This window comes from Rhea americana, unplaced genomic scaffold (assembly GCF_003343005.1).
Source record: "Rhea americana isolate MKP2758 unplaced genomic scaffold, rheAme1 scaffold_324, whole genome shotgun sequence".
NCBI classification, from domain to species: Eukaryota; Metazoa; Chordata; class Aves; order Rheiformes; family Rheidae; genus Rhea; species Rhea americana.
In genome coordinates this window covers 740,917-765,707 of record NW_028186451.1, presented here as the reverse complement: position 1 = coordinate 765,707, position 24,791 = coordinate 740,917, and the positions used below count along the sequence as shown (strand labels likewise).

General features: G+C 38.0%; 1 protein-coding gene across 1 annotated transcript in view; it reads left to right on the top strand.

The window, feature by feature from the left end:
* The first annotated feature begins 1,007 nt into the window (after positions 1–1,007).
* The window catches only part of FHOD3 (formin homology 2 domain containing 3), a 132,756-nt gene continuing 108,972 nt past the window's right edge, over positions 1,008–24,791 (top strand). The window contains exons 1-6 of the mRNA XM_085310716.1: positions 1,008–1,067; positions 1,340–1,451; positions 7,702–7,796; positions 14,376–14,519; positions 16,815–17,053; positions 18,277–18,363. Coding sequence (XP_085166842.1) covers positions 1,008–1,067; positions 1,340–1,451; positions 7,702–7,796; positions 14,376–14,519; positions 16,815–17,053; positions 18,277–18,363 — 737 coding nt within the window. The remainder of the gene's footprint in view (positions 1,068–1,339; positions 1,452–7,701; positions 7,797–14,375; positions 14,520–16,814; positions 17,054–18,276; positions 18,364–24,791) is intronic.

The following is a 24,791-nucleotide window of genomic DNA, read 5'->3' as shown; positions in this document are numbered from 1 at the left end:
AGACATTTTAAGGAGCAGGTTATTCTGCCTTAAGCTGCCTATCAACTTAATGTGGTGAGACAAAGGCAGGGATCTTCTGGAGAGTGGCTCATCTCTGCCTGGATGTGTCCTAAATTAGATTTAAAAATCTGTTAGTGGCAAAGGGGAGAGTAATGACCACATTGTTATAAGTGTCTCATTAAAAATACAAAAAGCTGTTGGATAGCTTTGTTGTAGAACAAGATAGCAGAAACATCTGATAAACTTACAAATACCTGTTTTTCCAGAACCTGATTCAATCCCAGGAGACTGGAAATTGTATTACTGAGACCAGTGATGTATCACCTTTTATTTGGCTTTAAATCCATGATTTAGATTGAGAATGTAGTAGGTTTAACCTAGAATCAGTTGTTCTCAACCGAATGTACAGAGCCCTCTCTATTAAAAAGGCATCCYCTTTTACATTTTCTTTTATTCAAAACTCCAAATATTCCATTAAGTAAAGAAGGTTTTTATTCCCACACTTCTAATCATGCTGAGCACATAGCTGAAAATTCTTAGTCGACACTTCAAAAATTATCTAATAGTAAAATAGTCCTCTCTGGAAATTGGGGATCAGTAGTAAAACTGGGAGATTTTGGCTATTGATTTTTGGTAGGTCGGTTATACCAATGCTGAGTCTTTACTGGACTCATGTTCCTGGGAATGAGTTTGAAATGAGTTTGAATGACAAAATGAATTTGAAATGAATGACAAAATGAGTTTGAGAACTTAGAGGCTGAATGCTCAGTTCCATTAAGTCTCACGTTTTGTGACAAGGATGGACAGTCAGAGAGTAAATACACTTTTTCCCAAGTTCCATACATAGTGAATATGGATTCTACTTTATCATTTAACCATTAAGCAGTAACATTATAAGAAAAGGAGAAAGCATGAGGAAAAAATCATCCTATCATACAGGAATGTCAGGATATTAAATACTCACGCTGAAAATGGGAAATAAATGTTGTGTTGAGGAACAGAGGAGCATGCGTGTTCTTTGTTCGGTAGATTTGGTGTACATCAGGCTTTGTCCAAAGATGTTGGAGGTATGCGTAGGTGTCACAGTGGACCTCTTACTATGTGTGGCAACATCAAGCTTGCTTTTGCATTCATTGACTTCTGATGCTTCTCTAGCAGAGTACTGCCCAGTGAATGAATTTTTCAGACAGCTGGCTACTTTTCATTTTTTTGGTCCTTCMACAGCTTCACCTCTTCTATCTGTGTGCTACTACCAGCTCTTAATTTGATGCCCTCGCATCTCGCACTGTGCCGCAGCKCTGCAGTGTGCTGACTGACAGGGTGCTGTCTTCTCTTCCAGTTTCGCCTGGTGGTGAAGACGGCCCTGAAGCTCCTGCTGGTGTTTGTGGAGTACACCGAATCCAATGCACCCCTTTTAATCCAGGCAGTGTGTACAGTGGATGAAAAGAGAGGTGAGTAGCCTTATTTGGGTGTGCGTGCGTGTGAAATCACAGCATCTCTGAGGTCAGGGAGGAGTTTAGCCATTGATTTCAGTGGTCCTAGGGTTGCTGTGTGATGCATGTTTTGTGTACCCTTGATTTCTTAATTAAAAGCTTGGTTTAAGTATTTCTGTAACTTAAGATAGTTTTGAGAATTAACTATAGTGGAGTAGTGAAGAGTGAAACCTGAAGGACCCTGCTGCATCTCTCTACACTGTAGTGACTTTCCTGTACCCCTAAGTAACATATTCCCACCTTGGAGGCTCCCATGGCCCAGGCCATCTTTCCGCTGCCTTCTGGAAAGCAGCAGTCTGACTTAGAAGAGAAAATGATATCTAATCAATGTAATTCCTTTGGAGAGAAAGACGAGGTCAGTAATAGTACAGGCTTTATAATAAAAACAAAACCATCTGTTGTTACGTTAAAATAAAGCCCTTGAGCAGATATTATATTGTCACCCTTCAGGCTCAWGCAAAACACTTGAATATGTATACTGTGTTTTTTTTACAAATAAATAGAGCAAAAGTACCCCTTTCTTGTTCTTCCCACAAAGCTCTTGCTAAGCTCCYGGGGCACTCTCTCTTGATGCGAACMGTTCCTTTGCCTCGAGGAGAGGTTTTGAGGTTGCGAGAGCCGCTGTTGTGGTCTCCAGCACATGGGAGTTAAAAGCATGATCCCTTCCGTGGAGCAACAGCCTCCATGCCGAACTTGTTTGGGCAACCTGATATGGGAAAAGTGAAATAATAATAATAATAAAAACATACTAAAAATAATAGTAGTAAAAAAAAGTTGGGGAATGGGAGGAAAGGTGGTGCTAGAAATAGGAGGAAGTGACCAGATTTTGTTTTCAACAGTCAGAATGGGCGTACTGAAAAGACGAAAGGAAGGAAAGAAAAAAAAGAGTCTGCTATGGAGATTAGCAGATGGGGAATTCAAAAACAATATAACACTTGAAAATGGTGGGCTCCTCAGGTTGGCTTTCTGTTTTGAATTAAAACCCTTAAGCYTTGCAATGCCATAAGCAGAAATGTAGTTATAATTTTCATGTAATTGTGAGTTCTATAATTTATTTTTACAGCCAGTCTTAGTATTTCCGCAGCCCTCTGAACTGGCTTGTATTCTCGACTTGTTCAAATTACCATCTGTTCTCATGCTACTATACCTCATTAAGGAAAAAGAGAGAGAAAGTAGGACCCTGAACATGTGACTATGTGCTATGTGCTCCCTCCTGTAGCTGTAGAACAGCCTCAAGCAAGCATTACAGTACCCTAAAGAAATAAAACAACTTCAGTATCAACAAAAAAATGTGGAAAAAAATGATGCTTGTAACTGGATGGATGATTGCTAAGAGTAGGAAACAAAAGCTTACGGAAGTTCTCATAYCTATGAGTTGGCAGTGTTTCATGAACTCTCCCAAAGAAGTTATCCCCAAATATGCAAATTTTTTTAATAAGCAATTATGCCTAGCTACAAAAGAGATTTTTTTTCTTGTTCTATCTTTAGATCTTTTTGTAGATCATCAACAGAACAGCCCTTTTAACTGTGGAACTGCTATTTTTTTAATTACATATAGAAATTAGTGACTTATATTTGAGGAGTACTTAATGACTGATTTAATGGACTAGAAATAAAGAAGATGACGAGTGATGTGCCTTTTCATGTTGTCATAAATCTCTCAGGTATATAATTAAGTTTAGCGCTGCTTTGAGAAAAGTCCAATATTTCATGTACATACAAGGTGGTGAGATATGACATAATTCCTCAACATGTGTACCACACATGATTAACATAAAGATCTCCCTAATAACTCAGCCCAGTTTCAAAGTGATCCCATCTGTGGTTTCCAAGCAAGAGCACATCCATATGTAAACCAAAGTGCAAAGATCCATACAGTGCCCACTGTGCTCTCCAATACAAGCTGCTCATAAGTGAATAACTGCATGGTCCTCATCAAATAGGAAGTAACTTCTAGCTATATTTTCATTCAGGGTTTGTTTTCCCCCCCACCTCTCCCTGGCTCTTCTTATTGCACAGCCACAGAGGAATTTGATGTGTTTTTGGTGGAAGCGCGCTGGGCCTGTGCTTTGGCATCTGGGCAGCAGGGTTAGCTTTCCACTAGGCCCTCTAGGGATGTTTTATCTCAAAAATGTTTGAGTATCGAGATCAAAGCCCTTTGGTTGARTTGGACACTGAAACATTCAGTTTGTGAATTACAGTTTTGCTGCCTCGATGGTGGTTATACTCTTTGTAAAGGACCTGTGTTATAATTGTCCACTTTTCCTTCCTTTTCACACATAGTTAGATAGCCAGGCTGATCCTGTAGGCATGAKGGAAGGCTTTATGTTTATGCATGTTTAAATAGTCATGAAATCAAGATGCACAGGTCTTCCCAAAGGAAGTACTAATACCTTGTCATCCTATGACAGCTAAAGACAGTCACTCTATGAGTTAGTGAGTACAAACAGAGCTGATTTCTCTGTCTGTCAGTCCTGTCAGTCCTTGTGTGGTTCTAGTCTGGTCCTAGCTCTTCCCTATTTTATGTATTTTGTATGCATCCAGTGTAGTTGTGATGTCAAGATTTTGTGTAAGGTATGACAGACAGCATTAAACTGTGCCAGTTGCACTTTTTATGTGTATGTGTTGATTTATGTGTAAAAACATTTTAAGGGGAGACAGAAAAGAGAAAGTTTCAAAGCAATGGGCTACAGTATTTAATAGACTATATTTAGTACATGTTGGAACCTGATAGTTCTCCGTGTGCTTTTACACCATTCGTAGCTACAAAGGGTGTTRTAGTAGCATCATAGACAAGGCTGCAGCCTTCCTGTCAATGTACTCAGAATAATAGCTGTTATGAGTAAGAAGCCTGTGAAACACAGTTGARCAACTCTCCTTTTATCCAGTAGAAGGCAGGAGAACACGCACAAAAAACGAACTTTAGTGCTTTCCTATAGTGAGGCTATTTCATTGCTTTTGTTAATTTTATCTCCAGTCACACACGGGAGTCATAACCTTATGTGAAAATCACAGTCTGCTCTCGGAAAAAGAGCTGGGATCCCACGCCAGCAGGCTTTCACGATGTGGTCAGGAGGAGGTGACAGGCTGGAGGGTGAAGTTTTTGAGAACTGGAGTGCAGAAGTTGTTAGACTTTTAGAAACAAACTCTGTAACATAGGAACATCAGATGGATTTGTGTTTTTACTAGAAATACGTCTGCATTTCAAAATTTAGATTTAGGTTCAGGTTTTTCAAAATTGTTAATACTATAATTATTCTAATGCCAAGTTGGAGCTTTTAGCTCTGGATAACACTTTTCTCAGAGGTTTTGAAACCCATCTATAGTTGGAGAGCGTTTGATATTTTCCATAGTGCAAATATCCCTTAATGAGAAAAGAGGAAAAAATGCATCATATTTTTCATATCTCTTATATGAGCATCCTTGCTTCACGACAGCAACCTATGAGTTTATGAAAGTCATTAACTTTTTAGTGTATAATTTCCCAAGGTATCTTTCACAAAGCTTTCCTATGCAGCCTGAAAAGTGATTTTTAACTGTGCCATCCTCTCACACAAGAAGTGCTGCATGGGAAATTAGCTTTCTCAGTTAGACTCCAGCCTATGGTCCCCTCTTTAAGTTGAGATTCTCTAGGAACAGGGTGTATTTGGAAAACGAAGCTTCAGGGTATCAGAGTGGAAAAGGACAGACATCTGATCTTGATCTACCCATACTCCATGCTGTCCAGACCATAGATTGGAAACTATAGATTCTTGTTAATGTGAGAAGCCAGGAGTATTAACCGAAGCATAGTAGTGCAATAACTTCATGGAGTATCTTCCAAACCAGAACTGCCTCATCCCTAGGATCATCAGACAGCCTGATGCCTAATTTCATGCTCGTTCTTTGGCTATTCAGCTTGAAATCACAATAAGGAAAATAACATTTCCAAAGAAAGGTTCCATCTRGCACAAACTGGAGCATCTCCGTCAAAGTCATTGTATTACTTGCTATTGACACCAGTTGAGGAGTGAATGAAGATGTTCAGATTTAAGGCTGGATTTTCAAAATGCCCTAGAGTGAGTAGCAGCAGCTTATTTAAAGCCTTTGAAAGGTGGATGAGCTCTTATGCGTCTATGTCACTAGTAGGTTTGCCTAATAAAAAATTATTTTAAAATGTGTTCTGAAACAGAGAAGCAGCACGGGTAGAGCAAATGATATATCGTCTTTGCTTGGGAAGAACCTGGAAATCCTGAAAATTGTCTGTTACGATATTGGGGAAGTATAGAGACATCCAGAAAAAAAAAAAAAACAAAACAAAACACCAAGATACCATCTTTAAAAACAAAACAGGATACCAATAAGAACAAAAACAATCAACAAAAATAAAGGCATACTCCCCTAGAAGGACTTTCACTGAATAATGTAGTGTGGATTTATTAATTAATTTTTCATGTTCTTAGCAACTCARTTTTTTAAAATGGCATTGTTGTAGGTCAGACTCACATAGTTTCCCCATTTTGCTTTGTATTTTCTTCCATTTTTATTTTTCGCCGGAAACCACAGGAAGACATTTTTGCAGTGAGGATATCATTCCTGCTGATCATATATCATTTGTGAGTTGAGTGAATTTGTTCCACATGTCTTTCGAACATGTGCTGCACGAAATGTCTGGTAATACAGACAATCTGGTGAAGAGGTGCTGAGTGTATTCTCATTACAATGTGTTTGAATTAGTGTTTGATCAATAGTGCACATGAATATATTTTGAGACGTGAGAATGAATCCCCCCTGCTTTGATTTTGCTTAAGATAAGGAAACATTTTCAATATTAATAATAAAAAAATCAATATTAATATTTTTCAGTAGTAAAGATCAGAAAATGCCTCAATAAAAAGGGAGAAATAGAAAAAAAGGAGAAATATTGCTGTATGCTTGTTAATAGGAAGCTTTTCACACAAGACACTGCCAGCATTTTGAATATGGAGATCTTCAGTTGGCAAAGATTTGTTACCTTTACAGCAGGATGTATACRCATGCATGCACACTTGCACAGTATCAGCATGAATAAGCAATGGCTGTYATTATAATAACYGTAAAGCAAGGTTTTAACCTCAGGGTCACTGATCAGTCAGCAACAGGTTGTTGTGATGACACATGTGCATTTTGCTGCCTGATTATTCTCAGAGAGCCATCATCTTCATAGTGTCAAGGGCATGAAATCTGGTAGTCTGCAAAATATTTCTGCAAAGTATTTTCCAAAATTAAATTGAGTAGCTTGAAGTGTAAGGGTTAGCTTTTCTGATTTGTCCTCCTGACCTTTAGCCTTACTCCGAACAAAACACTGAATTAYGGACTTTCACAATTTACTTTAATTTCCTAAATAAAATACACACGGGTTTTTCTTCAGCAAATGTGTCCATTTGCCTTTTAGCCAAATAAAATAGGATGTTTTTGCAAGATATCTTACATACAAGACATTATGCTGAGTCCAACTGGCATTTTCCTGACTTGTTTGACACAGTAAGCCAACTAAGCCACTTTGGTGTTGGCATCAAGTAATCTAAAGTAAATGTGTCAATATCAGAAACACAGATTTTGACTTTACTTAGTGAAAAAGTGAGATAAATGCACTTGAAAGATCTGTAGAGGTGATTTTTATTAAATTTGAGTAAGAATCACAGCAGTTTTTTTTCCTTYGTTAGTACTTTTTGTCTGAGATGCACAACCTATATTTCTGGGAAATTTATCTTTCTCTGTAATTCTTTTTTTTTAAGGAGCTTACCTTAATGCCTTGTAACTTGTTAATATTGTTAGGAATGTAAGCAACAAATGCACTGGAAAAATAGTATGTGGATTTTTGTTTTGGATTTATCTTTTTTGTCATGAACTTATGATATGTGGAATAAAAACTAATCTCACCTGATTTTAGAAGTCCACTAAAATGAACTAGCAGAGCTTCTTTCATCATCAAGACAAAAATCAGTTCTTTCAGGGAAAGTCCACCTGACATATATTAGATCTCTCTTTTAGGATGCCTTACAGCTTTCACTGACYGTTTTGGCTTAACTCTCCATTCAACACAGAGAAGGGTAGAGATAAATTCGCTTTCCCCCTTGGTCTTGCGCTTGGCCGTGTGAATGCAGCTTGTACTACCTCTTGGATAAAGGTTGAATCAACACCTTTCCGTTTTGATCACCTTCAGCAATGGTTTCTGCTTTACCTCTAGGAGCCAAGCCATGGTCCAATATTATGGAGATTCTGGAGGAGAAGGATGGAATTGATACTGAGCTGCTGGTTTATGCAATGACCTTGGTTAATAAGGTTTGTGTTCTTTTTTTGACATGCCTGGTAGTGGTAATATTCATATTTTTAATTGCCTAAAGCTCTTCTCTGTTGAGATATGTGACAAAAAAGACCTGTCACTCGGAGTCTGTAGTTGGGAGCAGAACTGCTGTTTTCCTAGATGTTGCATGCAAGCATATCGTGACATGGTTCCTCTCCCAAAGCTGAAAATAGAGCATAAAACAGAATTCCACAGGCAAGCCTAACAAATTACCCAACGAGAGGAAGAAGGTAGGTACTGGTGAAGAGATCACATATTCACTAAGGTTTGTATTGTGCATAGTCTTACAGTTTCAGCTCGCTTAAATTTCTTTTCACTGTGAACCAAATATGATGAACTTAACAGGTCTAAGTGCTAGTAAGAGTGTTTCTGCTTAAAAAAGGGGGAGGAAAATGGTTTTTTTTTTTCCTCCTTCTTCTCCTTTCTGTGTAGTTTCTTGAGGCCTTTATTGCAAGTGGTTGCTTCACAGTAAAAGCAAACATTTTTTAAAGTACTGACATGTGCTAAAGGAAGGGAGAAAGTGAAAGGCCTGTAAAAGTTGAAATCAATTAGCCTGAAGTCCTTAAAAATTAGTGTCTAGTCCTCAAATTCTAAACAAATCTTTAGATRGACTTAATTTAGAAATGGGTCAGTTAAAGAACATAGAATATCAGGATATTACTAGAAAATCAGAGTAACTTTTTATGATTGTACTTAATAGGTCAGAGTATTATAGGAAATTATTATTTTTCATTATGTTCTTGTAAAGATCCTGAGTTTGGCAGTGGAGATCAGGAATCAGGATACCTCCTTACTCTACCCATGGCTTCATGGCTTTGAGGGGTCTTTTGTTTTCTTTTCTTTTTGATAAAACGTTTCCTTAATGGTTAGTATTGTCCAATAAAGATGTCTGAGAGGACCTATCCTCCTTCAGTAGCATCCCTGATATCACAGTACTTTCACTTAGAGCTGCCTTTCTTCCTGCTAACAKGGTGGTAAAACGCCTCTTGACTTCAAAGGACTTTTTTATTATCTATTGCTGTATTCTTTCTGAAAGGCACCATCTCCTTTGCATGCTTTTGGCTATAAGTGCTATGAAAGTTGAGGAAGCTATAAACTTACTATTTTTTTAATATTTCAATTTATACCTCATTGTTTTATATGCTGGATCCTCTTTCTGCGAGAATTCTCTCAATCATTCATACCACTGTCATTTGCCTGGTGGCTGACTTTTAAAAATATTTTGTTTTATACTGACTCTGTCATCCTACAGTTGATCCCTGTAGTTTGATTTTTTTTTTTTTTCTCTCTCACTACATTTAAAGCTATTTTTAGAAGGAGGTAGTTCTTTAAAAACAAACAAAAGAAAAAGCATCTCGCAGTCAAAGGAGCAAAGCAGTTACAAAGATCAAGGAAGAGAGGAATCCCACAATGCCGCACTTATAATTATGATCTGGCTTATGGACAGCTTTATGATGCTTTTAATGGGATTTTTTTCATGATTATAGAGAAAACAGCAAGCAGCATGTCACAGTTGTAATTTTTTTCCCCACAGAGAATACAAAGAAGGCTCAGATGGTTTCAACTTCTCTAGGCGAGGAGTTGTCGGACTTTTCAGTACAGACAAAATCTTCATGAGGAATTTGTTTTRAGGAAACATAATCCTGCTCTTTTCTCTTTCCCTCCACGTACAGATTTACAGACTACTCTTGATTACAAAACCCACCTGGACAGCTATTGCTCCAGTCCTTTTATCATCTCCTTCTCCTCTGCTGATGCTTAACCAAGTTATTCATGCTAACTGATGTCATTAATCTACTCTTAATTTTTTGCAATTTTAGGCATTAATGAATCTCTTAAATGAGAGTAGTCCCAATACAGATACTTCAGACTATTTATAGTTCCAGTATAACCCTTGTTATCTCCCTTTGGTTCCTGAGGCCTGTTAGCTCTTACATTAATCCCTACTTTCTTTATTTGAACAACTAGTTTCCCATGTGGCAATTCCACGGAAGCTTTACTGTGGTCCCGATAGATTAAACCTTTGTGTTCCCTTTATATAAACAAAACTAGCATCAAATACAAAAAGAAAATTCCATGTTGTATTTAATTCGTTTGATCATTTACTTCTATACTTATTATTAGGATTTTTTTCAAATTTGTTATTAAAATTCTTTATTATTGAGATTACACCGGTAGTTTTTTAGCTGTAAGATTACTGTCGTTTTCCTTTTCACCTGCATGTAGTATTGCATTTGTTCTCTAGTATGCAACACAAATTGCCATGCTGAAGTTGTTCAAAAAAAATAAATGGATAGGTAGAAAAAACTAATATTAGATGTGTCAAAATCAGTATTTTTTAATATACTCAGATAAAATACAMTAAGTGCTATCAGCTCAACTGTAAGAGTAGCATTTTAGCACCAGCTTCCAGGCCAATGGCTATTAGGAGGAACGTAGGATACTACTGGTGGTCCCCTAGCTGTAGTTGAAAAAGTGCTGTTTCAGGCCAGCGTGCTGTTAATATGGCACCTGGCAATTCATTTTTCTGTGACCTGTCTTAAGTGCGTCAGAACTGCCACATTGGAACAAGGATCATTTTAGGTCTGTGCCTGACAGGGACCGGCACCAGATGTTTCAGAGGAAGTTGTAGTTCCCAGGAAAACACTCACATGATAGATGCTTCTTCCTATCYGAAAGCAATTGAAAACTTGGCTAGTATCCTTAAGCATGCTTGTTTACTGTGTAATGCATTTCATCATATCATGTAAAATTTAGATAGTATCTCGATTTATTGTATGGGCCCTCTAGTAGAGCTCAGTCTGTYGTACGTTTAGTAACCAGAGCAGTTTTCTTCTATGACTTGGCCCTCTTCACATGCAGTTAACATACTTTGCCAGCCTTTCTGTGGTCTGCATCATTGCTTTATACTATTACTATTTTGTTAATGACAAAAGACACTATCCTTAATAATTTTACTACCTAGTGCCATCCAGGACTACACATTTTAAAAATAGCAAAGAGAGCTTTTCAGTCTGCGGCTAGACATAGTCAAGAGCTAATTAAAGTCTGGTTTCTGAGGATATGTAATAAGARGACTGTTAGGCTGTTACTGGTTGTGTATGCTGTCATCAACGGCTTGATCATCCAGGAAAACATTTGATGGCTATATTCATATAGACACCCCCCCGATACTATCTCACCACAGGTTTTTTGCCTTTCTTTTCATTAAGACTGTTACTGTTAGTGGTAGGTAAAATCTGTTCTTTAGGTTTTGGTCAATATGTGATTAAGGAGATGCATCAAGCTCATAAGTCAGGCTTGGGTTTTGATTCTAATTTAGCWCACCATTGCAAAAGCAGGTGCTCATGACAGCGCTCACAGCTGAGCAGGCATTCCCCTAAGGACTTGAGAGCAACTTACAAAATCACAAGACAAACAAATAAAAATCTTGTAACAAGCTGATCCTTAATTCAGAGCTGTTTTCTGGAACTGCACCAGACAGAGGTGTGGGAATAAATCTTGACATTTGGGATCGTTTCTTTCATACACCTGAATTCTGAATGGTTTCMGATTTGAAGCCCTACTTTTGATTTAAGTTAGTGGCACCATAACATAAAATCCAACAAGTAAACCACAGAGTGTGGTTTAAACACACTTTTCTCAGTGGCTGAATTTTAATTTCCTAGACATTTTTTCAATTTATAAATTACAGTTCAGTCCTTAGGGCAGAAAGAAATATTTGGATTTGTATGAGTATTTTGATAATGGAGTATCATTTTGATCTCAACCGSCTACTTAGGAAGGAGCAAAGACCTCACAAGCACCTGCCAAATTTGTGCCCCCTGTAGTCTACTGATTGCTGCTATTGTGTCCTTGAAAAAGCAACCAGGAAAATGGGGGTGCACACTTGTTTTCTGATACCACAAGTCAGATTTAGTCAGCYGTTTATGTAAGAGCCTCATGCCCCTTGTGTTTTAATTACTGCAAAAGGCTTTCTCCTGTGCTGGGCTGAACCGACCTAGTTGTGGCACCGGTGGTGCCCTTTTCATCCTTTCATCATGATGGAAATTGAATTTTATATGCATTAGCCTCTGAAAATGGATCTGTGAATTTAATGACAAACCATGCAAAGGAAAAATACTTGRTTACTATAAATGAGAGTTTAATTGCCCAGTTCTAGCTAGTAGAATGCAGTGAAAATTGGATTTCCACTGCTGTGTGATTAAGAATTACGTTAACYGATAAAAAAACTCCTGGTAAAAGTAGAGTTGCCAGTTAATACTACTTTGCCCTGCCTACAGCCTGCCTGACTTCCAATAAGAGAAAGGATATGCTCAAAGGCAGGTGATCTGCRTATCAGCCTCAAGACCATTTCCTGCATTTTTGCAAGTGCATGCACAGAAGCAAAGATGTGGTTGTTTGTCTACCCTTTTGAACGTGAGACATCACGTTTTATTGTGCTTGAAGACACTCGGGTCAGCATAGTTGCTGTCTACCTCTTACATMAGAGTTTGAATTCACATTTCATTGAATGTGCATTCTACATTGAATTATAGCCTAACAGCTTCATTTACTGAATCCTCCAATTTCTACTCAGAGCTAGGTGCCAATTTAGTAAGACACAAAGCATACATGATATCTATTCTACTGTTAAGGAAAATTTAGTTGCATTGTGTTCAATAGTTTTTAACCATGTGCTTAAATAATGTCTTGGACAGAGGTGACTTCTTAATTGGAGCCTGAACTTAAAACCCTAACATTTTATTTGTGTTGTTGYTGAGCATTCACATTACAACACTCTCTGACTGAACCTTACCAGATCTAAATGTAGTCCCTTAATGACTGAAGAAGATACTACTGTGTTGTATGTATTTAAAACAAAACAAATCTTGGTGATGCATGTTTTTCCARTGCTTCATTTCACTGGAAAGAGGTGCTTAAAGCAGTGCAGGGCATCGCTATTCACRTAAGTCAGACCAATCCTTCTGAAAGTAAAGCTTCTCTGTGTAGGGAAGTAGCCCGCAAGAGCTGTTGTGTTCTTCATTATGCTGCTCTGAGCAACTTTGGAAACGCCGTGCTTCAAAACCCAGTACTCTGGGAGCAAAATTCATCCAATCTCATTCATAAAGAGGATGAAAATCTTTCTGTAGAGCACTTGGCTCTTGCACGCACTCTTTGTCTTGCTCTTTCTCCACTCTTTTGGGACTACAGATAAGTAGCCTGTGCTAGGTGATTGAATAGTTAAAGTTAGGAGAGAGGAACCTGCCTCAGAATGGGTGTCTCCTGCATGAGCTAACCCAGAATAAATACTGAGCTTCAAGTGTGTACTGTCTCTTGTTTTACAGAGGCGACTCTCTGCAGACTGATTTTTGCAATGGCACATGTGCTACTCGGGAAGTAGTTTGCCCTGTAAATTCCGTAATTTTGGCTTAACATCAATGCAGAGCAGAATTAGTCTCAAATTCCTGAATCATCTGTAAAGAATGGTATAAATTCAGCATGAGCTGGATAGAAAACAGTAGCAAATCAAGATAGTAGTGGTCTCTGTTGACTTTGTAAATGTACAAATCTGTCTGATGCTCATGTCGTCTTCCCATACATCATCTGCAGTACAGTTGTGGTAGTGTGATAGTGGGTTGATTCCACCCCCGCTTTGTACCCCACCATGGAATATTTGAAGTACATGGTATACTGCAGAAGAACACCTTTCATTTCCTCTGGGTTTTCTGAATCCATCAAAAAACGGGAAACCAAAAAGTTTTTTTTTATTATTTTTTAAAGTAGTTTTTCTCAAACATAGATCAGGTACCGAATAAAGCTCTAGATTCAAGTTCATATTCAGTAATATTTACTTATTGGCATCAGATATTTTTTAGTATGCAAAGTCTCCTCTTTAATGTTGGTGAGAGCTTACCCCATAAGTAGGAATTTGTAATTCTTCTAATATTTTACTGGAATTAAGGAGTCTGTGTACCTTTAATAAGACTTTCAAGCTGAAAAGAAGRAAAGGAGTCGATATCTCTGTAACACAGAACAACTTGTGTGTTAGGAGAATGACCTCTGCTGCAGGTGTGGAGGACAGTAGGCACATGGTGCAGGATATTTCCTGCTGTCCACACATCACACAGCTGTGCATTGCACTTTTTCTTCTTCAGACCAAAGTTAGAGGAATCAGTAGGAAATCAGCTTCACTGTTTTTAGCTAAACTTTTTTCTCTCTTTGCTTTTATTGCTGTGTTTGATGCTTTAACGTTCTCTGGTCTTTAAATCTGTAGTTGGAYGATGCCAGGAAGAATCCAACTGTGTATTTTAAAGACCCACATTTTCCATACTTTTTTTGTATGAAATAATAACATTGATTTGTTTTGCCAATTATTTGGGTTTTTACACAGTGCACGGAGTTGTTTGTTAAAAGCTGTGCCACTTGYTTTTTATTTTCTAGCGGTGTTTCTAATCCCACATCATGGTTTGTGCTTTATTGAAATCATACATAGCACCACTTGCCACCCGCTTTTAAAAGCCTTTGTTTAATTCTTTTCAAAACAAACATTTAAATGTTTTTCCTTTGATTCTTAGACGCTGTCGGGGTTGCCAGATCAAGACTCTTTCTACGATGTGGTGGACTGTCTGGAAGAGCTAGGCATTGAAGCTATTTCACAGAGGCACTTGAACAAGAAAGGAACAGACTTGGACTTAGTTGAGCAATTTAACATTTATGAGGTAACATAACATGCCCTGTTTTATGCATCTTACAGCTTGTGCAAACTTCAAAGCTGGGGGGGGGGAATGTAACCTAGGTGAAATTTGGTTATCTATTTTATTTTAAAAGAAAAACATCTGGTTGCTAGACATATTATACACGTTCATATATGTGACCTGCTAGAGTACCTGACAATGTTTAATACAAATGCATTTCATATTAGACCTGGGGCATACTTCAAGGAAAAATAGAACATTTACTAGCGTCTTTAGAGGCAGTTCTGCCTGCAATTAAAACTTTCTCAGACTGCTAGTTACACATCCTAAATTAAGTACAAATTCTTGCCACATGCAAAAGTGTTCAACTCGTGAAAAAGATTCAGCTGAGCTCAGCTTCACAAGTACCACTCACTCCACAGCTGAATACCCAGCAAGTCCTTGTTTACGAGTTTACACTGGACCAGTTCCTATATGGTTTGCAGCAATGGAGTAATGAATGATTCCATGTTAACCGCATAGGTGTAAAATAACCACTTCTGGAATATTTATATGCAAAGATAGGATATCCAGTTTCTTAATAATTAGACCCTTTCTCACACTTCAGAAAATGTTGGAGGGGRGAAGTTTAGGCTGAAGTTAATAAAACTTAAATGTGCATTCATATTCTGATGTGATGAAATGAAATGACTTTCTCTCCATCTAAGTCCAGCAAAGAATTTGGCAAATTTGATTCTTATTCTTTTCATCAACTCTACATTCATGTCACTTCATTAACTTCAGTAGAGTTACTCGTTATGTGCAACAGTTTGCAGGAAGAGTCAAGCCAAAACAGGAACCTGAGAGTGACAGAGGGCTGTGTGTTCCCTTTTATTTTTTTTGTCAGAGACATTAGCTTATAACATCCTCTTCCAAAAATGATCATTAAACTTAAAAGTTGGGGGTTTTACTCCTGCTGTGACTTTTGAAAGTGCTGAGGGCAAAATTATCAGATTGCTTAATGGCTACCAGCTTTCTCTTGATAACCAGACTAAATTTAGACATACCAGTGTAAATTCCTGCTTTTYTTCTGCCAGTGTTGTTCTTTAGCTAAATAACTCATTTTTCCCCGACTTAAATAGATTTTACCCCTTAAACAGAAATATCACACACACTCCTATCTTCATTGTGCCAAAGTCTCTTTTGATAAGAATAAACAGAATAAGACTAATAGAAACAGGAGAAAGATATCCACTCTTCTCTTTGCCCACATAGCCCTTTTCTGTAACTGTTCCTATTTGAATGGATCTTTCTCAGATAATGACAACTTAAATTTTATGCTGTGTCTCATATGATGTCCAACAGTACTTTTTACACAGTAACTTCATTGTTTCTGTTGGAAACATCTTTCGTCATGTCTCTAAGATTACACTTGTGGGGTTTTTGTTAGAACTGTGTCACACTGGCAGCTGTAGGCATGCTGTAATCGAGGTGCTAGATTCTACCTCCACATTCTGCTCCTGTGATGAGCTCCCAATATACATCAGAAGTTTGTCAAATGTTACAGTGGTTGTCCTGTTCTCAACATAACATTGTTCTCCTCTTTTATTATCCCTATGTTCCTTTGTATGGATAGTGCTTCTGAACTAGCATGTGTGAAAGCAGTTATGCTAACCTCAAAACTAGATGGCTTGGAGGAGATGTGTGGTCTGGGTTTTTTAAATCCATTGTGGTACCAGTTCACAGAAGTAGACTTGTTATGTTAATTTTTTCCCCTTTGTTTACTTTATGGAGAGATCTATAAAAACAGAGATATTAAGTGGGATTCAGTTATGTATACAACTGTTGATCTCCTTCTTGGCTGGGAAGATTATGATACTGYTCTCACATAAGTTCTGAAGTAATAGACATTAATTTCTACTTGTGTTCCCAAATTTGTTACTGACTAYGTGTTGAATCTTTAGTCAGCCAACTCACAGGATTTTTTTTGTTGATTGCAGTAGAGCAAAGACTTCATGAAATGGAGTAAGGCAGCTACGTGTCTTAACACTATTCAGCTGCTTTGAAAATTAAGTCCTTAATAAAATAAAAAATATAGCAGATACAGGAAATGTATTGTTACAGATCCTGTAGTCTTCTATAAAGGATATCGGTATATAATTCCATTATTAGAGCTGCTACATTGCACTAATGAATAGGTAACAACTTAGATAGATGGATATAGAAAGATGACTCTCACAGGAGTTGTGTTGCGACCAGTTAAGTTTTAAAATGTAAGTGTGAAAATCTATGATGTCTGAAGGAACAACGTAAGAAGTCTTGTCTCTCTTTCCTTCTCAGATGACACTGAGACATGAGGATGGAGATGAAACTGCTGATCCTCCACCCAGTGGGCGCAAGGACAGAAGAAGGGCCAGTCTTGGTGCTAGTGAGCGAAGGGGACTGGAGCGCAGACGGAGCCGGAGACACTCGGTGCAGAATGTCAAAAGCACTTTATCAGCCCCTGCGAGCCCATGCAGTCAGTCAAACCCTACCTTCATGCTAGGCCACGGACAGCGTATTGAAGACCTCAGTGAGAAGTAAGTGCATGAGCTGAGGAATACTCTTTTTTTCCCTCTATTTCTTTCCATTATGTTCAGTGCACTTTACTGATCTAGCAGYTGTTTCTGTTTCCCTTTTCTTTCTCTTCCTGTTGCATTAAAAAAAGAAAAAAATATATTTAAAGGTTAAATAAAAGCTTTGTAGGTGATTTATCTATATATCTCGGTTCTTCGGCACCATCTACCCCAATGAAACCAAATCACATGAGGCAGAACATTCAGGGTGGGATTAAATTAAATTAACCAAGGTTAATTTAATCTATTGACAGATTTTATATTCAAAATACCAACATAATAGAAGGTTGTAGCAAGACTGCAGTCATATTAATGTGAATTTATTTSTTCTGTATATGTTACATTAATTCTTTTCTTGTTTTTCTTTCTTCTCTGTAATTATTATTCCAGGATAAAAGTTTTCCTTTGAGGCTACATTGTAGTAGTGAACATATCTGGTGTTTTATAATTAATGTAAGAGAGAGAATAATGACTACTTGAGAAGCAGTCTGCAACACTGTATAGCCAGTATCATTATTGTTGGCTTGGACTGTGTGTGATTTAGGAAAAATGGGAGCTGCAGCTCCTCAGCATGTCTGAATACCACACAAGAGAGCTGGAATTAATTTTACCCAAGTTAAACGTCTGATCATCTTGCCTTCCTTTGAAGTCAGTGGAGAATAGAAAGGACCTCCTTTTCTAGACCTTCAGTTATCTAATGTATTCTACATGCCTGAAATTTCATCTAAGATGAATCATGCACTGAAACTGGCTCTTCCTCTCAGTTGACGATGAAGGGAGTCTGGCTGATTAGCTCAGATGTAGATGTGTATGCTACAGGTAGCTAAAGCTGACCAGATGTCTCTCATCTGGTGGCTCAGAGATGCAATTTGCAAAATCAAAGCATGCTCCATGAAGAACATTTCCTGTATTGATCATAATATTTGGGAAGTTTTTTGAGGATTTCTGTTGTGTAACACTGGATATAAGCTAAGAGCCTTATAATTCCACATTTTAATGGAAAGCAGCCCATTTTGCAGAGCAAACCGAATTGACTAAAGTTGAATGGCTTCAGGCAATATGAAAATATAAGACTCTGGATAATTTAAACAGTAGATGAGTATTGTATACGACATAAAGGCTTATTTTTGCATTTGGCAACACATTCATGCTTGTTTTCCATCACCTTCTGTTGGCCGGATCTGTAGTGAGCTGGCAGCTGAGCGCCCCACGGTCTTGCAGGCTGGTGACGAGGATGACAGTGCATTTGAGGCTGAGTTTGGGGCGGCTTCGGTGTGAGTACAGCTGGGGCTTCAGCTGCTCTGCATGGAGTGCCTCTTGCATGATTCTGGCCTCCTTTCTCTGGCTTACTAACGGGACTGGGAGTCTGTATTGATGGATGTGCAGCAAACATTGATGTGTTGATGTGGTGAGTTTGATTTAGAAAAAGGGGAATGCTTCAACTCCACAAATATTGTTGATTCTGTTGTTGCAAACAAATACAAGTCATATGGGACACCAACTCTTACCAGTATATTTTCTCATTATTAATGTTTGCTTATCTGATTTATTTTGCAGYAATTCTTTGATAATTTTTTGTGATTTGTTTCAGCTGATTTTTAGTAAGGAAAAGCGGCTCTGTAAGGAAAGAGGCACTGGTTATGAATGTATATAAAATTGACATTTAAGGAGAGTATTGGATAAATAAAAATCCTTTTCTGCTCCCTAACTAAAGATGAGAAGCATTACTTGTAGCTAGCAAATCAGTGATCTTCCCCCCCCCACACACACCATTCATGAGGGACCACAAAATTTGTTTTGGTGCCCAAAGATGCAGGTTGTATGCTGAATGAAATTTTCAATATTGCCACAACAGGAGGCAAGTTGCCTATCCGCAATGGCTCTTCTGAAAGTCCCGCTGGGTTGCTGGTTAATAAACATTTTAGAAAAGGTGGTTCTGATTCTGTCCTTCACAATTTTTAATCACATCCTCTAGCCAAATCTATAGTTGTGGTAGGTAAAGGAACCAGCTCTCCTGCTTTATCAAATTCCAGTCACTCTCTCAACTTTCAATGAAATACTACAGGTGAATAAAATAGTAGCTCTACACTTGATAATTAAACTRGGAGCAAAAGCAATTGAAGAGAAAGCTTCATGGCTTCTATTCATGCAGATTTGACTTTCTTGTTAGTTCCTTCCCAAGGAAGGGACAAAGTCTGCAATAAGTTTTGGTCTGCTGTATTTAGTTGGAAAATATTCTGAATAAAAGAGTGCCAGTCTCTTTAATTGGAGACTCCTTCACTACATATTCTTTACCAATGGGAAGARTGAGTAACAGTATTCATGCTAATTTTACTGTGTCACTCCTGCTGGTATCTCTCCGCTTTGTGTGCGATTGCAAATTTCTGTCTGGTTTTACAGTTCATTAATGCCATCAAGTTTGGTGGAATTACTTCTGATGGATGTGACTAGAGATTAAAATGACATTCTTACACCATGCTGAATTTTCTTTTAGGCAATATTCTTGGTTATTTTTGGACTTTGCTACCAAAATCAGTGGAAGGTTCAAGTTCTTCCTCAGCATTCTCCTTCCCACAGTGTTCATGTTTCTTTTCTTTCTAACTCCGTCAGCTGTTTTGGCAGTTGCTTTGCTTTTGTTTACCACATCAAACAGGTTGTCCACAGTCATCTGCTTTGTTTCAACCGATAAGTCTTCCAAAAAGAGAACTATCCTTGATGCTGGTAAAGCAAAAAAAAAGACAATATTGGCCAAATCCTGTTCTGTCTCACAATGCTCTGTATCCAGAAAAGCTGTCTGAAGTCAATGGAGTTGCTCTGATTTACACCAGGCTAATTGAGAGCAGACTTTGGCTTTTGAGCTGGGAAAAGTTGACCATAAATGCTTAGGGCAACCAAAAGTAAAACTTGCAGGCCCTTTTCATCCATTTGGCAACCTGCCTCCAAAGTAAATGTATATTGCTTTTTTGCTTGTGGCTCAAAACAAATAAAGACCAAAATCTGCTTTGTGTTAAAATAGTTTCCATGGAGAGTGAGGCCCAGCCTAATGTGTTTGTTACAGAATAAATAATAATTACTTATTATTTATTAATCAAATTATCAATTAATTATATAATTGAATAATTAATTGATAACGACTACTAAATAAGGAAAGCTAATGATTGGTTTAAGGATATGTAGCTGCTGCAGCATACTTCTAAATGATATACCTTGCCATTCCTGGCCACCACCAGATTAGCTTTGCTGAAAATTTCTTTCTTTGCCATAATTGCATTGAGGCCAGAAAACCTGGGAGCAMTTTCAGTCTTGTTAACCTATGGCACTTTAAATACTTTGCTCTGGATACCTCCTAAGATTTTCTGCCTTGGTTCAAATCTAGTGCTCTCAATTTTTGGTCCAGCATTCTGTTTCTTAAATGGTAGACTTTTAAACTTTTTTAAAGCTACCTTTTTTTCCAGTCACACAATGGATAGAGTCAGGGAAAAATGTGAGAAGTGGAGCTGGCACTGCATTGGTGTTTTTGTTGTAAGCAGTGATTTCTGGTGTTAACAAAGCAATTGCTGTCATTCTTTTGGTCCTCATTATGGCTAGTTGGAGACAGCAGAAGGCAAGGAGTTGGGAAATTCTTGGGTCTTAATGGAACAGGTGCTCTGCAAGGGCCCTGCACGTACACGGCAGTGAACCAGAAACAACTACTACTCCCAGCTTTCCAAGTGAATCTGTTTCCCATTTGACTGCGTGTTTCCCTTTGATCAGTATTGCACCAAGAACATTCCCCTTCTCTCTCCCGGAGTGTCCTGCCTGAATTGTGCCAGCCGGCCTTAGCAAACATACCCAGGGAAGCATCTAGTAGATTTACCTTGACAGCTTTTATTGCTGTTTTCAGTGAGGTGGTCTGTCCAAGTTTTGTAGAGGGATTTGCGTATTAATTGTATTCACATAATCTGAGGTTTATAAAGTTGTGTATAACCAGGAATAGATAGTTACCTCACTTTACCAGACTCCCTTTTTAGTCTTCATTTTTACTATTTTTTCTAGCTCTAATTTGCTTTATATAATCAAAAACCATRCAAAATAATTACTCGGGTTAATCACTAGACATGTTCATGTGGAGATAAGCAACCCTTCATTAGGACATTCTTGTTGGTATTGATATATTTGAAGCCTAGCATGCAGAAGAGCTAACTGGCATCAAAGAGGCCTCTCAGAGTAGAGTCTGTGTCATCTTTTAGCAASGGAAACTGGATTTAACAAAGTATCTTTAGAGCCTAAGGATAAAAAAGCGTAAGAAGGAGTGACTGCCGAGAGTCACCTGAGGCTTCCAGATTTTTTATTCTGAAGAAACTTGGCCTTCAGGAGAAGCGTCCTTTAAGATGAAACGGGAGATGCTGAAGACCAAACAGGGAATTATGTACCTACAATGAAATATACATTGTTTTTAAACTAGATCCTAAGGAAAGGCCTAGGAAACAGGGTGCCATTTGCCCCATAAAGTCTTTAGAGGGATGCTAAATTATTACAAAGGAATTGTGGAGTTAAAAACTCACTAGAAGTACTGAGTTGGGCTTTTTTTTAGGGTTCTGTCTGGAAGGTTCTTACAATGTTTCCTCTAGTGAAGAGTAGCACCAGGTATTCCCAAGTCTCCTGCAAATCTCTGTCTAATTGGAAAGAGCACAGCTGAGCTAAGTGCACAGAGTCTGAGGGGCTTTAGCAGCCTTTAAAGTTCTAACAAGTTTCTGAAAATTGTTTGGAAAATTTTGGAAAAAAATAAAGGCTAGGCTGTGCTGAGAAGTCATAAGGAACTGTTTATTACAGAAGACATGCTTCTGATGCTTGAGGACTGCTAAGATTCAGGAAGAGATCATGACCAGATATATTTTGGTTTTACCAGAGAACARTGAACATAGCTGAGCCTCTGATGCTAGGAACTTTTTGCTGCTTAACTTGGGATTCTTGTTGCATTTCTGTCTAACTGCATAGACCTCGGTTTGGCTATTGTGCCCCATTAACTGATAATTGAATTTGCTTCATGTAGAGCCAGGCCTGCAGGGGTAGTTTGTCCAAAATACAGCTGATACTTCTAAGTTTGGGGAGAGGGGAGTGTTAATGATTTCCATGTTTTCAGACATCCTAAACCATAACTAATCTTTGATTTTCTCCAGCATTTAGCAAGGCAAAATTCTAGTTTTTTGTCATGATGTCTAAAGTTCTAATGATTTTTCACTGTAATGAGGGAAATGTTTTGGTTCTGTAAAAAATTACAGCTATAAATTGAAAGGCTAGTTACAGTGGTGGTGGTTTGTTTGTTTCTTTGTTTTAGTTTAGGATGGGTACATCTTGTGTCTCCTAGAATTACTGTCTGTAATATGAATACAGATAGGTATGAAACTGCGGAGTAGGGAGACCTAACCTGTTCAGGTTCTGCTATTTTAGATTTGGGCAGAGTGGGCACATTTGTTTCTCTTATTTGCCATATTGCAGGTAGGGTTGATCTGAAGCATGAAGTCAAGCAAATTTAGAAGGAGGGTGAATAAAAATAAAATATTATGTGATCTTAACAGCTTGTAAGAAAATCTTGGAATGACCTGGGAGGAATGCACTGGAGGAGGAGAAGACATGAAACAGGTTAAGAGATGTTTTCTTTCACGTCCATCCATAAACAGAAGATTGTTTTTATGCATAGATAGGTACTGACCATTAMTGCCTTGATTTATTTATTTATTTATTACAATTTGATGAATGTCTCATGTACTGGTCCTATTATTGTTTGAGTTTTATACCAGCAATTTTTATCTGAATTAAAATACTTCACTAGAAACCTCTGGTTTTGTAGTGAGAGTACTGTTCACTGTGGACTTGCTGAAAGGAAATGTTTTATACTCAGGAAACATGCAGAGTCCAGTTGTCAGCACTAGACTTTGCAGTAAAAGCAATGGATAGATTTTCCCTGCTTGAATGTCAGGAAGAAAGAAAGAAAAAAACAGTGACTCAACCATGGTTATGGCTGCATGGCAAATGAAAACTCAGTGTGACTTAGCTTAATTAGTTTTAAAATATTTAAATATTTCACTTTGCTGAACTATCTGAGAAAATGTAACAGCAAAGCAGGATTCAAATTCTTATCTCCTGAGGCCCAGGCTGGTATCTAATCCAGTGTACTATGGGTCTTAGAGACTTTACCTCCAAGGTGTGTTTTCAACATTTGTAAACATGATCCTCCAAAGCTGGGAAAGATTTCTACACATATGATGTGATGAGAGGAAAAAAGACAACATTTTGGCAGGTTGCCATTACCAGAACCCTCCCTTTGAAGTAGGGGGCAATAGGAGTGACCTTAAAGTGTCAACCAACATGCAGTTCCAAGCTCCAAAATCACCATTTGTTCTCTCTTTCTGTATATATTTCCAGTATTTATTACTCCTAAAGTCTCTGTACATCATGATTCTGTTTCTTTACCTCCTCTGCTCATACAGTTGTAAAGACAGCAATACTGTTGAGTGATCAGAGACCTGGGATTCCTGAAGTCCTTGCTCGGCCCTGCCAATGTCTTAAGCAAGCCTCTGCCTTCTCTCCCTTTGCCCTTGTGTGTCCTGTATAAAACAAGTGCAGCAATGAAAAAAATGTGGCAGTATTACCTAGATGTCCTTTAGGTGGGAAGATTTTTCACTGATCATGTTTTAGGGATAAGAAAATAATAATAACTTGAAGATAATGAGCAACATAATGTGCAAGCACAAAAAACATGCTTTCTGTTATTTGTGATTTTCTCAACTTTTTTGTGAAAAATATTTCCTTTATGTAGGACAGCTAGCAGGATATTTTATTTCTTAATTAGCTATCTTAGTCTCTTTTCTATGCAGAAGGCCACATTTTGGAGCTTTGTAAATCAGTTACTACCCATATAATCTCTTGTGTTTTCATCTTCTTTCGACTTGTGGTTTTTGGTGTGGACTCCTGCATGAAAGACTAGTCGAATTATGTTCTGTCAATGTAGGATAGAAGAAGGGAAGCAGCAGCAGAAGGGAAAAGAAGCAGCAGCAGAAGAGGCATTTGTTTGTTTTACAGGGGCTTAGGAATTCGGTTATGAATTGCACTGTCTAACCTATGAAAGTGGAATTTCACTCATAAATTGAGGACGATGGCAAGCCATTGCAAAAGAAAATAAAATTACATCCACCATGACTTATAAAGATCTCTCCTTGATGGAACATTTTTCATCTTCTATTTGTTCACCTGTAAGGAGTTCAGAGAAGCAGCTTTCCAAGTGCTGTGCAAGAGGGAAAACAGATCAGATGTTTGAATGGAAAAAAAAATCCTTGAAAGTAATGTAAACATCTTGAAATCAACAGTACTATTTTGGTCAAAGTAATATTGTAGGAATAGCTAATGGTCATCTTATTTCACTGAATATGGCCTGTAGTCCTAGTCAGTAGCTCCTCTTCTGGAAGGCAGTCAAAGTTTAAATGAAAGTAATTTAAAGAAACTATATTGAAAAGCACTTGTCTTAATTAGTGAGAAAAAAGGTTTTCCTCATTAGTAATTAACTGCACATATGTTGATTTTCAGAAAGATGGAGTAATGCCCGGTAGCTTTGCGGTTCCCCACTTCTTTGCTGGGTCACTTCATAGCTTAACAGCCCCTTTGGTCATGGCAGTCCATTGCTTTTCTTGGGAATTTCATTGTATTTCACTCTGTGCGTGATCTA